The following is a 19621-nucleotide window of genomic DNA, read 5'->3' as shown; positions in this document are numbered from 1 at the left end:
GGTCAAGTGCAAATATAAAGTCCTGCACAGGCTTTACTGATGTAAAGCAGTAAAAGCTGAGTGCTGTTTGCAAAGAAGCTTTGCAGGCAAGGACCTGGGCATCTTGATGGACACCATCTCCAGTGGGAGTCAGTAAAGAAAGTCAACTGCACACTGAGCTGTATGATTAGGAGTACAGACAGCATGTAAAGCCCTCCTGTGAGATTGCATTTAGAATATTGTGTCCAATTTTGTGGTTTCAAGCCAAAAAAGACACTGGTGTACTTAACTAAGGACAGAGAAGGGCATTGAGAAGATTAGGGGCCCAGACCAAGCTCCAGACGCTCTGAGAGCATCTGTTTGTTTTGCTTTAAAAGGAGAAGGCTGAGAAGGAGCCTTCTTGTGGTCTTCAACTACCTAATGGAAGGGCATAGAAAAAAAAGACATTCTTCTCATGGTGATGCAGCAAGAAGGAAGAAGTAACAATAATGGATACAAGTAATACTGGAAATTATTATTTCTTCTAAAAAAAATGTTTTTTTCCCCACCAGAAGAATAATTCAGGACTGGATCACAATGTCAAGAAAGGTCATGCAATCTCTGGACTTGAAAATATTCAAAGCTCAACCAGACAAGGCCATGAGCAAGCTTGCTCTGCGCCCACTTTAAACATTTTATTGGGAAGGAATTTGATATCTAGTCTAAATTTGAACTAAAGTTATAAAAGAAATTGATAATTAATGCAACTCCACCCAAGACTTTGGGACAGCTGCAAAGAGAGGTTTCCTGTTCCTCCCATGTGCCCATTTGTAGAGAAGGTTGACTGTAAGAAATTTCTCAGGATCAGATTTCTTTTTCAAGTGTCAACTCAAAAGCTTAAGAGCACCTGACATCTCTGATGCCTGTTACAGATACTGATGAAAATGACCCAAAATCAACTCCTTCAAAACAATGCATTACTCATTTGCCACAGGAGCATTAAGCATGAAAATGAGCAATTGTGAAAGTTTGAGCACTACCAGTGTCGTGAGTGTACAGCCTGAGTTTCAACCACACAATGTGTCTCAGACAGGTTTGTAAAGTCTGTGCTGCACTAGCTTCAATTTTCCCAGAGGAAAAGCAATGAAATCTAGCTTAGTTTTGTGCATGATGTGCTGATTTGATGCCAGCTATAGCATCAGCTGTACGGAAATGATGACTTTAGCTGCCCAAGGACAATCTGTCCAGGTGTTTACAGACAAAACTATCAAAATTGAACTACCCCATGAGTAAAAACCAGAAGTGAAAGTAACCATTTTTTTCAATCAGAAATTCACAGTAGGAATTATCTTGTTACTTTAAAAGCCTGTGCTCTTGCTATTAAAACATGTTTGAGGAACACGGTATTTTACAGAAATTTTTTTTTTTCTCAAAAAAATAGACTAGAATTACCAAGCAAATGTTAATGTGCAATTTTTTTTAAAACAAACAGCTAAAATAACATTAGGTGTTCCAAACCCATTTAGCAGAGAGGTCATAAAAATAATCCTGAAGAAATATAAGAAATGTCTGCATAATTTGGATACAGTCTATTTGTTTTCACATTGTTCTTCAGCTTAATGACAACAGGCATTACTGAAGGAAGTAAGTCATTAACTACAGCAGTTATGATTTCATTTTTGTACCAAGAATATAAAAATAAACTCTTGGATGTGCACAGAGACATGAACCTGCTCACAAATTGATCACTCCACAGTATCATTATATTGTATAACATTAGAAAAAATGAAACAGCACATCAGATGAAGTACCAGACATAATACAAATCTACATGTTAGAAAAATACAAAAACAAGAGGGAAAAGCAGCTTATTTCTGTCTTTGCATGCTAAAATTAACTTTAACTAACAGGTTTAGAAACCATTCTTACACTTAACATAAATGGACAGAGGAATTGCTCCTTCAAGGAAGAAAAAAGGCATTCTCTAGCAACAGGACAACATAAAATTACTAAGAAATTGCACCAAATTTTTTCTAAGGGATATAGCTGAAAATCTGGAACTCTGACTGAGATGAGTAATCTTCTTTGTACATCCTCCAGTTTGTTTTACTCAATGTTAAATCACCACAAATTCATTACAGCACAGTTTGAATTCACTGGGAGTTTTGTTAAGTCAGAAAACCACACCAGACCTGAACCTCAACTGCTGTTTAAATAAAAGACTCTGTAGTTCATTAGTTTTAGTTCTAGGGGAAGGACACTAAAGGGTGGATGGATTAGAGACTGCTAAGAAGTTCTAAGAACTTCTTTTAACAACAGGAACTTTCATCACTCTTAATATAAGGCGCCAGCAAACACACTGGCTATTTCTAATAAAAACCTCTAATTACAACTGTCTCCTACGATAGTTCTTAGTAGATTATATGAGTTGCTTCTCCTGTGAAGAAAATAAAGGATGGGGAGAGGGGAAGAGAAGCCTCCTGACAACGTTTAGTATCATTTTCATTGCTGAATTTTAAAATATTTTGATGTTCTTAGTATGTGTGACATTTCTTTCCTGTAATATACACTTATTGCTATTAATAACTCTGCTTATGAAATTGTTTTCAAAATACAATCTGCTAGGTGGCAAAAAAACAATTAAGTGTCTAACAGAGATAGAACTGTTTTGCTCATATTCTGTGCACAGCTGATTTAGTGATAGTCTACTGCATTAGTCCATTTGTTACTGTGAACATTACTGAACACCTTCAAAGCAGCTAAATTTGTGACAGATTTTCCTTCTTACCATGAACACTTCCCAGCATAATATCACCAGATTCTGAAGAGAGAGATGCTGATTCTGCATAGAGATACTTAGTTTTCAGCAGCCCATCCTCAGTAGATATGTTGATGGTTGTCCCCTGCAGCTTCTCTATATTTACACTCTAGGAGAAATAAACATAATGGAAAGTTTGTCATCACAGCTTGAAAAAGCAGAGGGAAGTAACACTATTAAGACACAAAACAAATGGAAAGCTCTTGTTGGTGCAGGACAAATGGAATCAGATTCTTGGTTAAAAGCTACACAGGACAAAACAAAAAAACCTCTTCATCCAAGAGCTCTGACCTAAGAACTAATGATTCTTCCCAACATTCCTATGAGTTATTACATCCATTGTTCAAGTGAAGAACCAAGTAGTCACAAACAGATGAAAAAAAACTTGATTTAATATTCAAAAATTAAACACTCCATTTTGAAAAGTAAAAAAAATTATTAATTTTAATAATGAAGACTGAATCTTCAGCCAGCATTATGACACTTAGAGCATTGGTGATCAGTTTTCTGCTGCCACAAACTGAAACATCCACAGTCTTTGTTACATAAAGCTATTTATGAAGATTTTTAACTCGCTAACTTTGCAGACATATCTTTGGTGAAGGTTTGCAAAAAAGCCCCACCCAGCTGCCCTTTTTCCTCAGCATAATTTTCCTATTACCTTGGTTACTCAGGCTTCTATTCTTGGACTTCAGTCTCAAGACATACAAAGCCTTGAAAAAACAGGGATAAGATCTCCATTTCTACTTCTTTTCAATAGAAACAGAGAGAAAGGATAGAATATGAAAAGTTGCACTATGAATTTGGGAAATAAAAGGTGACAGATGAGATTATCTATGTAAAAGTGATGAGCCACGTGATATAACTTCAATCTATTTGAAAAAACCACAATTCACATGCTTGTGCAACAATCATATGAAACTGAACTCTATTCTTTCTCAGTTAAATTTGATTTATGATAGAAACATGCAATAGTTCATACTTGAACCCCTGCTCAATTTGGTTTTATTTTGTTTATGCAGACTTCCAGTGAATTGCACAAAATCCTTACTCATTACAGGAAATGATATATGGCTTTCTAGATCAATCTGTGCCTTACTCAAATTATCTTTAATCCTCCTTGTCATTTTAGCATTGCTATCTTGTGCAAAAAGAGTTGATATAAAAAAATAAATCTGTCTACCCTCCCAGTCTAATATTATATAAAGAATAAGCTGTGGATGAAGCAAGGGGTATTCTGACAAATAGCCACTAGTGTTGCACAAACTCAATGCTGCATTGTGTCCCAAAAATTAAGCTGAAGAGACTGGACTATATGACAGCCAAATTATACTGTGGCCTTACCCACCCATTCATACTGAACTACTAAATTGTTAAGATTACAGAATGGACTACTGGCTTAAGATTTTTCCCATGATGCTACAATACAGATTAGGTCTCCAATAATTTTACAAGTTATATTAAACCTCAAGAAAATAAAAATGTTATGCTAGAATTAGAGATACACGACAATCAATATCTACAATCACTGCAGGTTGTAGAACCATGCTACAGATAAAAACAAAACCCAACAGTATTAAGGCCCAATTTGTCACTACTGAAAGGGACAGCAATTGAGCTTTTCCTCTTCTAATGCTTGCAACAAAACCCTAATAACCAGAGATCTTAAACATAAATTTACATTGCATCTGTCCTAAATGCTTTCCACAAAGTACTCCCCCACTCCTTTACCTCACCCTGCATGGCAAAGTGCAAACCTGCTGTGACACATGGTCACAGCAACTAGTAAAGGCAAAGCCACTCTCATTTTAGGCTCTATGATCTAACCTGTTCTAAAGAGTTAAATAACTTGCAAAGACCATTTCCCATTTGAGCAAATGGGGAGGAATAAAATAAAACCATCTGCTTAGTTTGGGTACAAACTGGTTGTCTTGTGGCATTCCTAACCAGGAAAAGTTCAAAAAGCTACCTCTCTTACTATAAAATGCAAGTTTTAACTCTGTTTACAATAAAGCATTTTATTTTTACATAAAATAATGTATCTAAATAGTCTCACACACCAACACATTTACCAACCTTAACTACCTTTCTTAAAATTACACAGCAATAAAAAAGGTTGTCTCAGCTCCAGATAAAAAGAAGTTACTATAAACAATAAAAGAAAAACTAGCAATACAAAGAACACTTGTTTCAGAACAACCCAAATCAGGGTAGGGGCATGGAGGAGGGGGAAGTCAGACTGCTCAAATATAAGAATAAAAAAGTATTTTAGATGCAGAAAGCATGGAAAAAATAGGATTGCTTTTCAATTAGAATAAATATGTTTTCAATCCCAAGTTCTTTAACTCTTGTGGATTTTTGGCAGAACATAGATGTCTGGCTCTACTAAGCAAGTGCTATAGAAAAGTCCCCATGGCACAGATTAGCTAATAACTCCCCAGTCAAACAAATTTCCTTATTTTTGTCCATTGAACCACCAGATCTTCTGGAAAAAATTGCTTCCCTTGGGCATAGAGCCTTGAGGGTTGCAGTTACTGAAACTGACCACATGCTCAAGTTCCATTGGTTTCATCTGCATAAATCAGACTGAGAATGCTTTTGCACCTGAACACATTTTCAAGCTAAAAACTAATATCTTGCTATGTTTAAATAAGACATATACAGCTCCTTCCCTGCATATTCCTGCTCTTGGCCTTCCTTTTTGTGCTATCATTGTTCAAATGTTTTACTAGTGTCTTCTCCCATTACCTCCCTTAAAAAACATTCTTCATTTCTCAAGTGCTTAGTGCTTTTTACCACATCCTCTCCCTCCCCACCTCCAGGAGGGGGCTGGAAACGCTGACGGAGCCATAATTACATAATGATGGCTGCAACTGATGGAAGAAACACATACAAACACACAGAGGAGACATAAGGCTGACTGATTATTAACAGAAGTGGTCAACTGAGAAAAGAAATCTGTCCTTCCTAACTACACTGCAAAGTTTGTTAGTGAGAAGTTCAATAAAATAAGCCAAAATATTGTTCTGTAGCTGTGAATTTGTGCTAAAATGACTCACTTCCCTCAAGTTACTACAGCTTTACAACTCTAAGATTAACTTCTTGCAATATTACACACTATATACAAATATTTATGATCACAAAGAAGCACTTCAACTTAATCTGTATGAAGATTGTTTTATTGTTTCAAAAGGATGACGTTTCTGAAAAGAGTTAATTTTCTAAAAAGAATTTAAAGGCTCAAAGCAAAACAATTTTCTGAGCTATATTTTCCCATACAGATACAATTATTATACTTATTACATAAAAGGCAGTCTAACACCCACTACAAAGAAACACAGATAAATTAATGCTGACAGTTTTTGGAAAATCCAATGGTAACTTGCTTATTTCACAGCAGGACATTAAGAACAGCTCACAGCTGGCTCTAAGTAAGTGAATATATGATATGGGAACCCAAGCTACAAGGTATGCAGTAGTGCCAAGCAGCACTTCACAGAGGTGATTCTGGATGCCTGGAACATAACAGTTTTGTCTCAAGTCTATCCTTGGCAATGGAGTTACCCCCACTCTCCTTCTGATTCTTCCCAGTGCTGTTGGTGTAAAGGGTATCTATGGATTCTGACAGAGCACACATCCAAGCTACTTCCAGGCTTGGCATGGCTCCACACGTTCATACAGCAATGCCTCAGATCTAAAGAATCCTAAAGCAACGAGTTGCATGGAGATTATGATACCTAAATATTCAAGCTGAGCCTAAAAACAAGACTGGGTGTGACAGCTGCAGGGATTTTAGCTCTACATTATTTTAAATAAAGGAGAATTGCCTACTTATGCCAAGAAACAAAACCGAGTGCAGTTGTTTGTTAGTCTCATACTGCCATCTACTGAAAAAAAAGCAAGCTAGTTCTCTACAAAATTGTTTTCCTGTTCATGATTCTTCCCACTGTATCTCATAGCAAGATTACATGTGATTATATTTCCTCAGCTGCAAGGAAACCGGCAAAACCTTCTACTCTTCCATTCTTACAACTGTGTAACACTAGAAGTGTACAGCATGTACAAATATCAAGCCACTATCCACGGGACACTAAATTAAACTCTTGGGCCTTGTGCAGAATCCAAGTGCCTAGGTATCAGCCAAGGAGAAAGTTTAAGAATGTTGTGAGGGGTCTATATAATTAGAGCTGATGGGTTATATCAGTAGAACAACCTCTGTGCTGATGGAATGATCACATGCTTATTCCTGCTTTCTGTGGAGCCTGTTTTTTAATCCAAATCAAGCATAGGATAATATAATTTAACAGACAAACCTAAGAAACAGTGAAATGACAAACAACCAGTGAGGGTTACTTACATATTCTTTAGCACATTCTTCAAATTTAGTCATTTTACAGCAAACAAGCAGAATAAGCCACTGAAAAGAAAGTTTTACTTCCTACATACCCCTTTTTCTGTTGCACAAATATCTGTATTTCCATGAAGTGTTCCAAGACCAATTACTTTGCCACCATTTGTCCGTATATCAATTTTATGGCTCTGGAAAAAGTTTAAAAATCATACAGTTAGGATAACTTGTTTTCTAGTTATGGTTATCTTGTTTTTCAAGTTGTACCACATTAACCACTGCAAACCTTAGTCCTGCAAGCAGAACCAGGTTCTACAGAGTTTCACTGCACATAAATTCTAATTAAAATTGTTTCGCATAAGGTAAATCTCAAGTTTTTAACAAATAAGCCAGGTTTCAATTAAAAACTGCTCTATAGCCCTTATACCTTTCTGGTGTTGCTGCATACAACCAGCAAGAGAAAAAAATACAGAAATACACATAAACCAATCTCAAAAAGCAAAAAAAATAACACCAGGTATTGAGAATAAAATGCAATCATTTGTAAAAGGGAAAAAAAAAATCTTTAAAAAATCAGATTTAAATAATCTAATTGTATTCATAAGCTGCAACTTCAACAAATCTGACTTCAAGAAGTCTACAGATCTCCCCAGCAAAGTTCTTTTGCTTAAAGTCACTAGCATAAACATGGAAATAACAGAATTTTTTTAAGTATTCAGCAATTTTTATACTTAATGCTGAATAAGCTTATACACACACACACCCCCCCTTTCCTTCAGTTTCCCACACCACCATCTCCATTTTCATATATATTAGTTTCTATTGAAAAGGATATTATTCCCATGGATTGTATTTAATTTAGGATACCATCCATCAAATTTGACCATCAAAAATACCAGAAATAGTCAAGAAACTTAGATTATAAACACCTTTCTGGATAAGGAACAAATTTCATTATCTAGGTCTAATCAGATGGCAAGAAGGTTAAAGACTTGGAAAAAAAAAATATATATATCAAGTTTCCAATATGGAAAACATGGACATACACTTCTCCAACACATTCCTGATGAAACACCAAGAACCAGAAGTTTCATGGGGTTTCATAAAGACAGGAAGAATTCTAGAGCAGGGTTTCTTTGCCTTTATGTTCAAGTCTTGCTTCCCCCTCTTCTTTTAAAGGTGTTCTCACAGTAAAATGCAACACCCCTTGACACTACAGTAGTGCTTCAGACTTTTTAAAGGCTGGAAGTAACTCAGCTGTTCAGTTACACTTCTAAACAAATGGAATAGATTGTTCTCTCCTTATACAGTAATAATATGAACTAAATGTTTCAATCTGGCATCACAGTTCCATTGAGGCAGTTATACCAGGCTTGTTATCAGAAAAATGGTTAAACAGCAAATCCTCCAAATATATAACTTGAGAAGAATATAGGAACTTGCAAGATTGGAAGATCTAGTGTACAGCAAGGGCTCACCAATATGGCCACTGATAGTTCAGTAAAATAAAACCACAAGATACACACTAATTCCCCCATCCCAAATTATTAGAATATCTTCTTAGAAAAAACAACAAGGCTTTCAGAGGTAGGTATCTCTAGAGACACTTAACAGACACAAGTATTTGCTGAGAGAAGAAACCCACTTTTAATGGTCAAGTAGCTTTTTCACTAAGAGGGAATATTCTACCAGCTGAAAGAAAAAAGCACTAATTTGTCACAGGGCTTCTCTGAGCAAGGGAAAAAGGTTTGAGTAAAGAAGAGGCAAAAGGCTGTCAAGGCCTTAACAGATGTCAAAGGAAAACCAGAAAAAATTGTTCAGAAGTAGAGAAGGACACTAGTGCAGGACAAATCAGGCTCAGATGTGGTGTGTGGTGAGGAAGCATAGCAGGTCTGCTGCCTGTGTGAACGAGATGCCTGGAAATTCTTGTTATCACCAGCACAGTCAGAGTGAAAAGTAATTGAGGAATATGGAAACATAATTAAAGGGTCTCCCCTGTCCCATTATCACTGACAAACTGAAACAAGAAGCAGGAAGAAAAAATTTTAAAAAATAAGCACTGCTTTCTCAATAAAGAATTTGTGAATGATTCATACTCTGAAGAAGACCTAGATGCCATAACTGTGGTTTGGAATTACTGCTGCTATCATTTGACCTGGAGGCTTAGAAGAGTTAGGGCGAACTGGACTTTAGCCAATTCAAAAACAACCACCACCCAAAAAAAAAAAACCCCAAAACCTCAATAAACCAACCCTTAACAAATCTCACTGCCTGGGTAATGTCTACTACACAAAAACTGCCAGACAAAATCCATTAACAAGCCTCACAGGGACTCATTCTTTCTGCTCAATTACTAGCATGCATGATTAAGGAAAGTAGATGTCAAATCTCTAAGTCTTTTTGAAAAGACACTGAAGATTGTATTAAAAAAGAAAAAACCCAGCAAATTTTTTGAATTACAAATTACACAAACAACTTCTTGTGAGTTAAGAAAATTAGCAGTTGTCAAGCTGTTTGCTGGTGCTCTTGAATAACCCCCACATGACCAGATTTTTTTCATTTAAAGTCACTCATTGATCAATGATCTTTTTCTCTCTCCTATAAAGAAAAGGTTTCCTGCTTTGGTGGTTAATGAGGTTTGTTAATGACAGCGAAGGAACATTAGAACAGCTTTAATCCATCCAGGGGAGGGCACTATCACTTCAATTTGCTCAGTAAAGCACATTCCCTAAAGGGGAATCAGCTCTTATGCTTCACTACAGCATCTGGTCTATAAGAATTTTAGTAATTTTGGGAAAACCCTGAAGGCTAATACTACTGCTTCTCACTAATAATTCTGTTTCTCTGATATCAGAGAAGCTATATTAGAATTCCTGAAGCTATATTAGAAAAAATTAGTTGAGTCACCTTACTAGAACTACAGAACTTAAAAACAAGATTAAACTGAAACCCAAATCTCAATTTTTAAAATTCAAGATCTTTCACATCTTGGATTGTATTTGAGTCAAGATTCCCAGAAGATCAGTTAGCGGTCTTTCCTCAAAATCATCTTTTTCCACAACACCACCAAAAATTCTTGATGCGATGGCACGCCGTGACTACTGTCATTATTGCTGGCCAAAACCACCTTCTTTTCTCATATTATGCAGTTTCTCATGTACTATGGTTTTCATTACTATATAATAGTGTAACTTTTAAACAAAACTTTAGACAGGCAACACACAGTACTGTTAACTTTTTGTTAGATTTTAGGTACCTTTATAACAGTAATAGGGTGAATTACACAGAATCTGCAAGGTTCAAGTTGTCTGTAGTTCCCTAGATGTAGAGAAAACCTGGCTCTATTGTATATTAAATTCTTCCCTAAGCTCAGTTTTCCCTATGCCCATTATAAAATCATCTCTTACCACAATAGAGAAAAATGTTGAACTTTTATTTCATATCTCAAAAAATTTGAAAAGCCCTTCTTTTGAATTTATACCAATTCCCAGAGGTGCAATCCCAAACATCAAGTGAATTGGATATCAAATAGCACCTAAGTCAGATAAACTGTGATTAATTTTACAACAGCTTATGTCAGCAAACTTGGAGCCTTAAGACTGAAAAAACAAGGTCATGCCTAAGATATATACAGTATATATCAGATATATTTCAGTCAGGTATTTTGGACATGTAATACGTAACTTCTGATTGAAAATTAACTTAAAGGGTTTGTCAATAGCTCTGATACATCAATTATAAAAAAACCTCCCACCCCCCCAAAAAAACCCAGCAGCATGCTGCAAAGTCTCGACTGAGCAGGCATAACTGCTAACCTACTAGACAGGAAAACCCAGTCTATTTTTTTTTTCCTTTGAGAGGCAGGGAAGACAGGGATCAGGCTTACTGCTGTCAGTGTTCCTGCTGGCTTTGGCTATCACAGATACGTGGACTTCTGACTCCACGTTATTTACTGCTATTGACTTTGTGCCATAATTGTATGTAATAATTAAAGGTGAGGTGCTATATACATCGTAATACTATGAGCTTTGCAATGAGAAATACCAGAGTACTTCTCAGCTCCAGAATGGGTATTTAAGTTTTGACACTATATCCCACCACACAATCCCCTTTCAAACAGTGGGGGAGGGTTCTTTGTACCTTTATTGACTGCAAGACACTAGTCCCCTTCTCTGTTTCTATTTTGCAGTTGTCACATTCTATTTTCTGAATCTTCACGCAGCCAGTCCCTGATGTTTTGATATCCAAATCTAGAATTAAAAGAGTTTTATTAGCAACAGAATGAGAAAAGTCAGATATGTTTAACATAGTATTTGATCACATTATACAGTAACCATATGTAGTAAGGAAAAAGAGCAGCTTCTTTGTTATTTAAGAATCTGCTTGCTAAGTCTGGCCACACACTTTGACCTGCTTGGATAATAACTACCAACCACGGACACTGAAAGTTTAGTAAGCAAGCCTGTGTATGAGCCATCTAGCTCCAGGAAAGAACATTAAGAGGCAGAAGAATGACTGTAACCTCTGGCAAAAAATCAGGAGGGTGTGATCCTTTAGTAAAGTCTCATCTTCTTGCTTTTTTAACTTCATCTCCTATCCACCCTAGCCAACAACTCCATTAAAAATTCTACTTTGACACTTGGGCAGCCTGACACATTTTGGGGTAGAAGGTCAGCCGGTGTCTGAGGTCACATGTAGAGTAATAAGGTTCAACAGCACAAATACATTGCCTTGCTGCAGCACTACCATCACAACCCCAAAACAGACACAGAAGCGTTGGTGTGCGTCATTCTCCCCAGACTTCTGGAAAGCCTGGCATTCCCCTGGCATGAAGAAGCATGTTTGCCTCTAGTCTGAGCCACCTCACCTTGCTACTGTTCATAGACTCCTACAAAGAAAAATCACTAGGTCTTGTAGATAACATGCAGGAGCAGCAGAAGTATTTTTCTGCCAGTTGTCTCACCCTTGGGTTTAAGGAATGGGAGGAAGTTTGAGAAAGCACAGTCTGGGGATTCTGTCTATATTAATAATCATTTATAGTAATCATTTATATTAATGACCACCATAGTGACTGGCAAAATGTAAAGGCAGGAGAGGAAAAAAGTGATTTTGTTCTAAGGATAAAAGGCAGAAAGAAGAAAAACTGAACAGCAATCAGAAGTGTTTGCTGCAAGACACAACTGAAGGACTAAGAGATAGTGAGCCCCATTATTCCCTAAAGGAAAGCAGATTATCTGGGAAAGAAACCTTCATTTAAGCACACGTGAAAGTCTTTCCTTCACCTGCACTTCCTGCTAAAGTTACCAGAAAGATGAACATAATCACCATAATGTGCAAAACAAGTTTTGCCACAAGGAGATTCCCAAGTCAGACCAGTGATCCAGCAGAGCCTGAAGATCAATACTGTCACACTGCTGCCCAGGACAGGTGCTTCCTGGAACCATGACAACAGTAAGCTTGCAGACCATGAAGATGAGACACTGAGAGCTCCAATTAACAACAAATGGAAGTTTTTTCACCTGACAAATAGGAGAATCCAAGAGACAGAACTAAAACACAACATCTTTGCAGCAAGGGTGCTACCTCATGGTTATAGTAAGCCAAGAGGTTAAAATTAGAGAAGGATGTAGACTGTGTTCACAGGTAAAAATTCCTTAAGAAAAAAAGGCTACAAGAGGTAGACTGGAAAGCAATGTTGGTTTTGAACAAGCTGTCTTGCTCCAGACTAATCAATTCACCCACTGGACAACTGCACAGTGCTTGGGAGGATCTACAACCAAGACTATTTTGCTTTCTGAGAAGAGAGTACTAAAAGACTATTTGCTTGTGCAAATCTTTTAATTCAATCAGCCTGAAACCCTCCTGCTCTTGTTACTTCTGTCAAAAGGGATGAGGAGAAGGCTTGAGAGTATTCACTTTAGCCGTGATACAAACTCACTAAGACTTCTACAAGAATAAGGTTAATAAAAAAATTTCTGATCCTTTAGAACATATTATGGCCATCATTTGAAAGGTGGGTTAGTTGTGTAATCCTAGCTATCAAAGATGGGTGCTAAAAGAGGACCCATCACCAAAGAAACACCAGGGACTTCTGGAATTACACTTTATGCATCAATCTTCTGCGGAGTCACAGGGCTTTGCTAGCCTTGACATAGCAAAAATTAGTGGACAAGGAATTGAGCCCCTCTGTCTCTTCCCCTCTGAGTTCCCAAACCAAGGATAAACATCTCCATGAAGAAGCAGGCAGAAAGCTGGATAATACTGCCAATGAAATTTTAACAAGGAGGAACAAGATACAATCTGTTTTGGTGCCAAAATTCCAAAAATAGCCAGTTTGATTCCTCCCTAGCAAAGACAAGGACTGAAGCCAACTTTAGCCACAAAACCCACAAAGAATGCATGAATATCTTTGTGGTATAAAAGACTCATATCAGAAATAAAGGTATATAGTAAAAAAGAAACATTTTGGTATCAGAATGTAGACAGAGGTACCCCAGGGTATTTCAGCATAAGTTACCTTAAGCTATAAGACTTGGAATAGACTGGATAATTATTTATTTTCAGATGACTCAGCAGCCCTAGACTACTAGAATTATCTCAAATGACTGTTATGCAAGACCTCAGTTCACTTTACTTCTGAGTACTCATGCAGTCAATGTACAGTAACCAGAAATCAAAGAGCAGGTTTCAGGTTTAATTAACACATGCGAAAATAAACAAGCTTGATTAGACAGAAATTCCTTGAAATCTGCCATTGATGAAGGTTAAATATATCAGAGAGGATTATCAGATCATGTATGATATTGAAATACTATACAGAGCTCAAAACTAGACACTAAGACAAACAGAAGATCTTTTGGTACTTGCCATACCAAGCTGCTTACAGGTTGCCTTTGGTTTAAAATGCATACTTAAGCTCAGCATCTTCCACACATGCTCTTCAGGTGCTAAGGAGTTTTAGATAACTTGCAGCTTCCTGGATGAGCTCCAACCTAAATTGCGAAAGCTGTTATGAAATGCCTTAACTTCCAAAGTGAAGAAAACAAGAACACTGAAAAGACATTCACATCAGCCTCTCAACTTCTTACAGCTAAGTGACTGGTAGAGCTCAGGCAAAACGGTCTAAGCAGAGCAGAGGTAACATCCTCCTCACACATCCAAGGAAAGCCAGAGAAAAGCCAAAGTGTTTGCAAAGCAACAACAACTCCTTTCTGGTTTGAGATGTGTTTTTACAAGGGATAAGATCTTTTGCTTATGCAATGATATTTAATGGATAATTCTTTTCTAAATAAACAAACACAGCAACTCAAGCACAAACTAATACTCAGAAGATCAAAAGAACAAACCAGAGCTGAAAGGACACTTAGAAGTAGAACCTCAGTGGCAAGCAAAAATTCTACTTCACCAAGTAAAAACTTTTAAAAAACCCAGAAAAAACTACACAACTTTACATTTTTGTAAATGTATCTCTAGATACCCCGAGATAACAGCATGAAGAGACAATACTAACATCATGCTAGTTATGGGGTGACAAAGAGCAATTTGTGGAAGGCTATTGTAATCCACAGATTGTCCAGGGAACCTAAATTGCATGAACTTACCGCAAACCCAAGTGGAACAGCTTAGAAACCTGCAAAAAAAGAAAATCTGTTTCAAGAAGAAAGCCCCTAAGACTGTCTGCAGTTTTGGCTGACATTCAGAATATAGGAAGAATCTCAAAGACAGGACAAAAGCTAAATTATTTTTTTCCACCAATCAGGATTTGTTATTGAGACTTTTAAGAAGGCTCCCCACATTGAAATCCTTTATGAAGACTGAGATTCTCCACATCTTAATACAATTAATTCTGCCCCTTGAGAATAACCAAGTCTGGAGTGACTTGTAACAGTCACTCAGAGATGCTGGAGAAACTGAAATATTAAATGACTACAGTATCCAGACACACCTCGTACCAGAGAATTGAAGGGTAATAAAGGGGACACTGGGTCTGTTTGATTCTCAGTAATTATGGCATGGACTCTGTGAATGTGCTACAGACAAGTCAAGGTAATCTTGGTGCTTGCCAAGCAAGACAGGAAAAGAAATAAAAAGCAAAGCTGTAAGATTGTAACTTCTCACGTAAGAGTCAAGACTACAAGACTCTTGGAGAAGACAAGTCTTGCTACAGCTCAGTGACAAAGACAATGAAAATAGAGGTAACAGTTGATCTGTTTAAGAGACCTAACTTAGATTTTCAAATGTCTTTAACAATATCCTTAGTTCCGTATTGTCTTTCAACTATAAGCTATGCACCACCTTCAACAGTACAAGAAGCTGGAAGTCAGCACAAATAGCAAGGTTGAAAACTTTTATCAATGACACCAAATTATTCAGACTAGTTAAAAACTCACTGACAAATTACAGGAAGACCTTGGAATGCCACATACTCAAATGATAAAATAGCAGGAAATTCAACTATGGGACTCTGCCAAGAGTTTACCAGGAAGTTTTCAGTCTGAAACTGTTTCCATGTGTAAAGGGACAGCAGAAGAGATTCACTGAGGGGCTGAGTTGTATGAGGCTCTGAAAATCCTATGATGAAAACAGTTGACAGCTAAGAGAGTGCTTAGATTAAATATCATTTACATTTGTTCTCTTCTTACTCTTCCCTGAGCATCTGTTTATGACCAGAGACAGGGCAGTGGGCAGCTGGACTCACGGTAGGATCAGTATGGCAATTCTGACAGAGCAAATCAGAGACGCCCCTAATTTTAGTTACAGAATAGTTGTGCATATATTAGTTGCTAGGAAACAAAACAGACCCTAAGTTTTGATAAACATATTAAGAAATACCCTTTCAGTTATAAGCAGTGTTTTTAAAAGAAGTAAATTATAGGGATGAGTAAGACTGGAAAACGTGAGAATGATGTTATGTCAAACCCATAGGACTTCTCCATTTTGAATTACATGCAGTTCAGGTCCTTCTAAAAGAAAACAAGAAAATAAAAAGCATGTTGCAGAATTTATCCTAAGATAGAGGGTGGGGGAAAAAGCAAGGTAAGATAAAAGGTGCAGAATACCTTTGCTGTATGTAACACCATATTCTACAGAAGTCATAGATTACATGTATGAAGAGTAAGTAGGGTGGGATCATCCATCATTTCTCGTATCACAGCTGCAGCAGGGCATCAAATGAAATATAGCATCAGTCTTGAATAATTTTAAGCAAAACAAGAGACCAGGTGCATTGTACATCAAAAAGTTTTTCAGCATGGTGAAACATTCTGCACTGTATAGGAAATTGCCCAAATCCATAGGAAAATTCAAAAACACATTAATGACTGAACAGAAATCTCTGAGTTTGTACTTCCTAAACTTAGGGCCACTGTCAGAATTTCAGTTCAGCAGAGATGTTTATTGTTTTCAGCCACTACAGATGCTCTCCCAAATTGTGTTCCATACAAGAAGCCCTGCACAGATTTTAGCCTTGTGCACAAAAAGATAATGCAACGTTTGCAGCGGACAAGGAAGCCCTTCCTGGTATTTCATCTGTATCGTTACCTTCCAGGCTTTTTTGATCCTGTGGGTAGCCACTTAGCATAACAAACACTGATGAGGAGCTGGTGGATCCAACAACCCTGCAGGGAACAGCCCTTGGAGAGCAGGCGTGCACAGCTCATGCTAAGGATGCTGTCTGGAGCCGGGTCTTTTCTGCAGCAGCAGCTGCCAGAGCACAAATGACAGGGCGCGTTCTGAGTGCCACTCACCAGCTGAGGTTTTAGCACTAACTACTGCTGGCAAAAAGGTCAGCAACAAATCACGGATCCAAACACCCAAGAAGTCAAGAAACAAAGAAACAAAACGCGATGTTTCGAATTAGCGAGGGCACAACGCCGTTCCACAACACCGGCTTCCAGCCGAAGCACCAGCGCCAGCCCAGCCCCCGGTGAGCTCCCCCCGGTCCGTGCACCTGCCCCGCACCCACCGAACTTCACCGGCGTCCGGACGTCCACGGCGGCCTTGCTGTCCACGCCGTCCGCCACGATCGCCACCTGCCCCAGAGCCTCGTCGTGCTCCACCCGCACTGGGTCCCGCTCCCGCCCGCGGCGCCCGGGGCTGCCGCCGCTCACGGCCACCAGGACCCGGTCCGCGCCCGGGCAGCGCTGCGGGTCCAGCGGGCGGACGCTCACCTGGCACGGCAGCCGCACACGCAGCCGCCCCCGCGGACTCACCGAGAGCGCCCACTCCCGCGGCGGGGGCGGACCGGGGCCGCTGCGACCGCGGCGGGGGACAGGCGGCGCCCACCGCCCGCCCGCCGCCTGCACAGCCAGGGCCGCCCAGCGCGGCAGCAGAGCCCTCATTGCCGCCGGCGGGGCGGGAGCGCCCGGGACGGACGGGTGCCGCGTCAGGAGCGCCCGGGACGGACGGGACGAGGCCACTCCGGGCGAGCGGCCGTAACCCCCGGCCAGTCACGTGGCGCGGCTGCACGCGGGGAGAGACACCGGCACGGCCGGTAAACAGGCGGTGGCTCCGCCGCGGAGGCTCCTGGGAGCCGTAGTTCTGTGGCGCGCGGAAGGAACTACAGCCGTGCCCGCGGGCCTATCGGAGAGCGGGGGCCGCGGGGCATTGCCGAGAGTCCGCTCCTATTGGGCGGCGGGCGGGACGCCGGAACCAATCAGGAGTGGAGGGCAGCTGGGGCGGGCGGAGGCGGTGCGCGGGTTGCCATAGCGACGGGGACGCCGCTCGTGCGGGCCGGGCCCTGCGGCGGCCGGGAGGGACTCGAGGGGGCCGGGAGGGACTCGAGGGGGCCGGGGCCGGGGCCGGGGCCGGGGCCGGGGCCGGGGCCGACAGAGGCAAAGCCGCGGCTCTGATGTGCAGGCGGGAAGCGAGTCCAGCGGCGCCGCCACAGCCCTGTTTGAAGAGTCCCTGAGGGCCGGGAGTGCAACCCCGCGCGGGGCCCAGGGCGGTGCCGCGTCGCGCGTGAGGAGACGAGGTACCCGGGCAGCCTGCGTTGCACTTAAGCCTACGGCGAGTCTGCGTGTGTTGCAATGTCCTTGGTCAGCTGGTGTAGAAGCAGTTTGGTAGACGTGTTGGAAAAACAGTTATTTGTTGTTGGGTTTTTTTAAATAATAGTGCAAAGCACCCGAATTGCCCTCTGTCAGTAAGTTTTTGTCAATATGCTATGTGTTGTACTCCTTTTTAGCAGTTCTAAAGCCAACCAAATAAATATTTTTCTGAGCTCTGCACAAGTACGCCATGAGACAATTGTCCTTACAGGGTTTACAAACAAGGGGGGAACCACTTAATTCAGTTTAAAAGACTTTTCTGGACTTCATAGCCGACATTATCATTGTATAACAATTTTTAAAAATGGGTGGGGCATGTGGGCAATAGATGATGTTCAGTCAGGGGCTGGGTTCTTGTCATAGTTGTAGTTTACTGTCAGTAATGAGAGAGAAACATCCACAGAAAGCCACATTGTCTTAGCGACATTGCAACACAAGAAATAATGAAATCTGGGCCTGTTACTTAATTACTGTCTCACTTTTGCACTCCATGTGTTTCTTTTTTATAAATAACCATGCAAGCATGATACTTAGTCATCAAACATTTTTCATCTCATTAGCCCGTTTCCATTTCTGTCTGGCTTTGACTATTTATGAATCCGAAACAACATCTCAGTGTCCAAGAGGAAAAAAGATTGTACTAGTTTTTTGGTTTCACTGTGGAAAGTTTAATGTACACCAATAAAGCCCTTTAAGTTAAATTATTTCTTTGGTTTACATTACTCAGTCTCAAAAAATCCTTAGGTGAAACACAAAAAGGGCCAGCCTGCTTTGTGATAATCTAGTATAGAAAAATAGAATTCTAGAAAGTCAAAAAAGTATCAAGAAATATCTTGGAACATTATGGAGGCTGCAAATTATTTTTTTCAAGTCTTCAGAAATAGTTGATTTTGGGAAAAGACCTACAAAATTCTCACCCTGGAGATCAATACCAAATTTGGATGTCAGATTGTTTGCCAGGGAAAGTTACAGATGTATAACGAGTGTGTTGCAATGTGCTATGACTCCACTAGATGACAGCCAGTTCAGCAAATAACTCCGTGATCCCACTGTTCCAAGGGAATCCGGTCGCTGGTAAGGTGGGGCTCACTGCTGCCCCCCTTTCTCCCTGGGTCAGTGCTGCTGTTCCTTATCCTTGACTACCACCTCCTCGAAAACGACAGTGCTGCTTTCCCACAGCCCCCTTTTCCTTCAGGATCTTAGTACTTGATGCTCCTCATGTAGGCAGAAGTTTATCAGTGCCTACAATCCACAGTAAACTGTGCTCTGCATCACCTTTAATATTGTCGGGTTTTGCATAGTCGAGAAGTTATTTCCAGAAAGCAGCCTCAGTTACGTTTATATTTCATTGTTGCTGTTGGGCTTTCTCATTAGATACACTCTAAGCTTACTCACATTGTTCAAAATACTGAACAAAACAGATAAAAAGTAATTGCTAGGAAGAAGTTCTTT

The 19621-nt window shown here is 39.8% G+C and overlaps 1 protein-coding gene across 1 annotated transcript in view; it reads right to left on the bottom strand.

Annotated features, from left to right (window-relative positions):
• FAM185A (family with sequence similarity 185 member A) overlaps positions 1–17556 on the bottom strand; it is a 37500-nt gene extending 19944 nt beyond the window's left edge. The window contains exons 1-4 of the mRNA XM_069036019.1: positions 17089–17556; positions 11265–11374; positions 7223–7315; positions 2747–2885 (exon numbers count right to left, since the gene is read on the bottom strand). Coding sequence (XP_068892120.1) covers positions 2747–2885; positions 7223–7315; positions 11265–11374; positions 17089–17464 — 718 coding nt within the window. The 5' untranslated portion in view covers positions 17465–17556. The remainder of the gene's footprint in view (positions 1–2746; positions 2886–7222; positions 7316–11264; positions 11375–17088) is intronic.
• Between the last annotated feature and the right edge of the window lie 2065 nt (positions 17557–19621).

This window comes from Aphelocoma coerulescens, chromosome 1A, assembly GCF_041296385.1.
Source record: "Aphelocoma coerulescens isolate FSJ_1873_10779 chromosome 1A, UR_Acoe_1.0, whole genome shotgun sequence".
In the NCBI taxonomy this organism is placed as follows: domain Eukaryota; kingdom Metazoa; phylum Chordata; class Aves; order Passeriformes; family Corvidae; genus Aphelocoma; species Aphelocoma coerulescens.
This window is presented reverse-complemented; position numbering and strand designations above follow the sequence as displayed.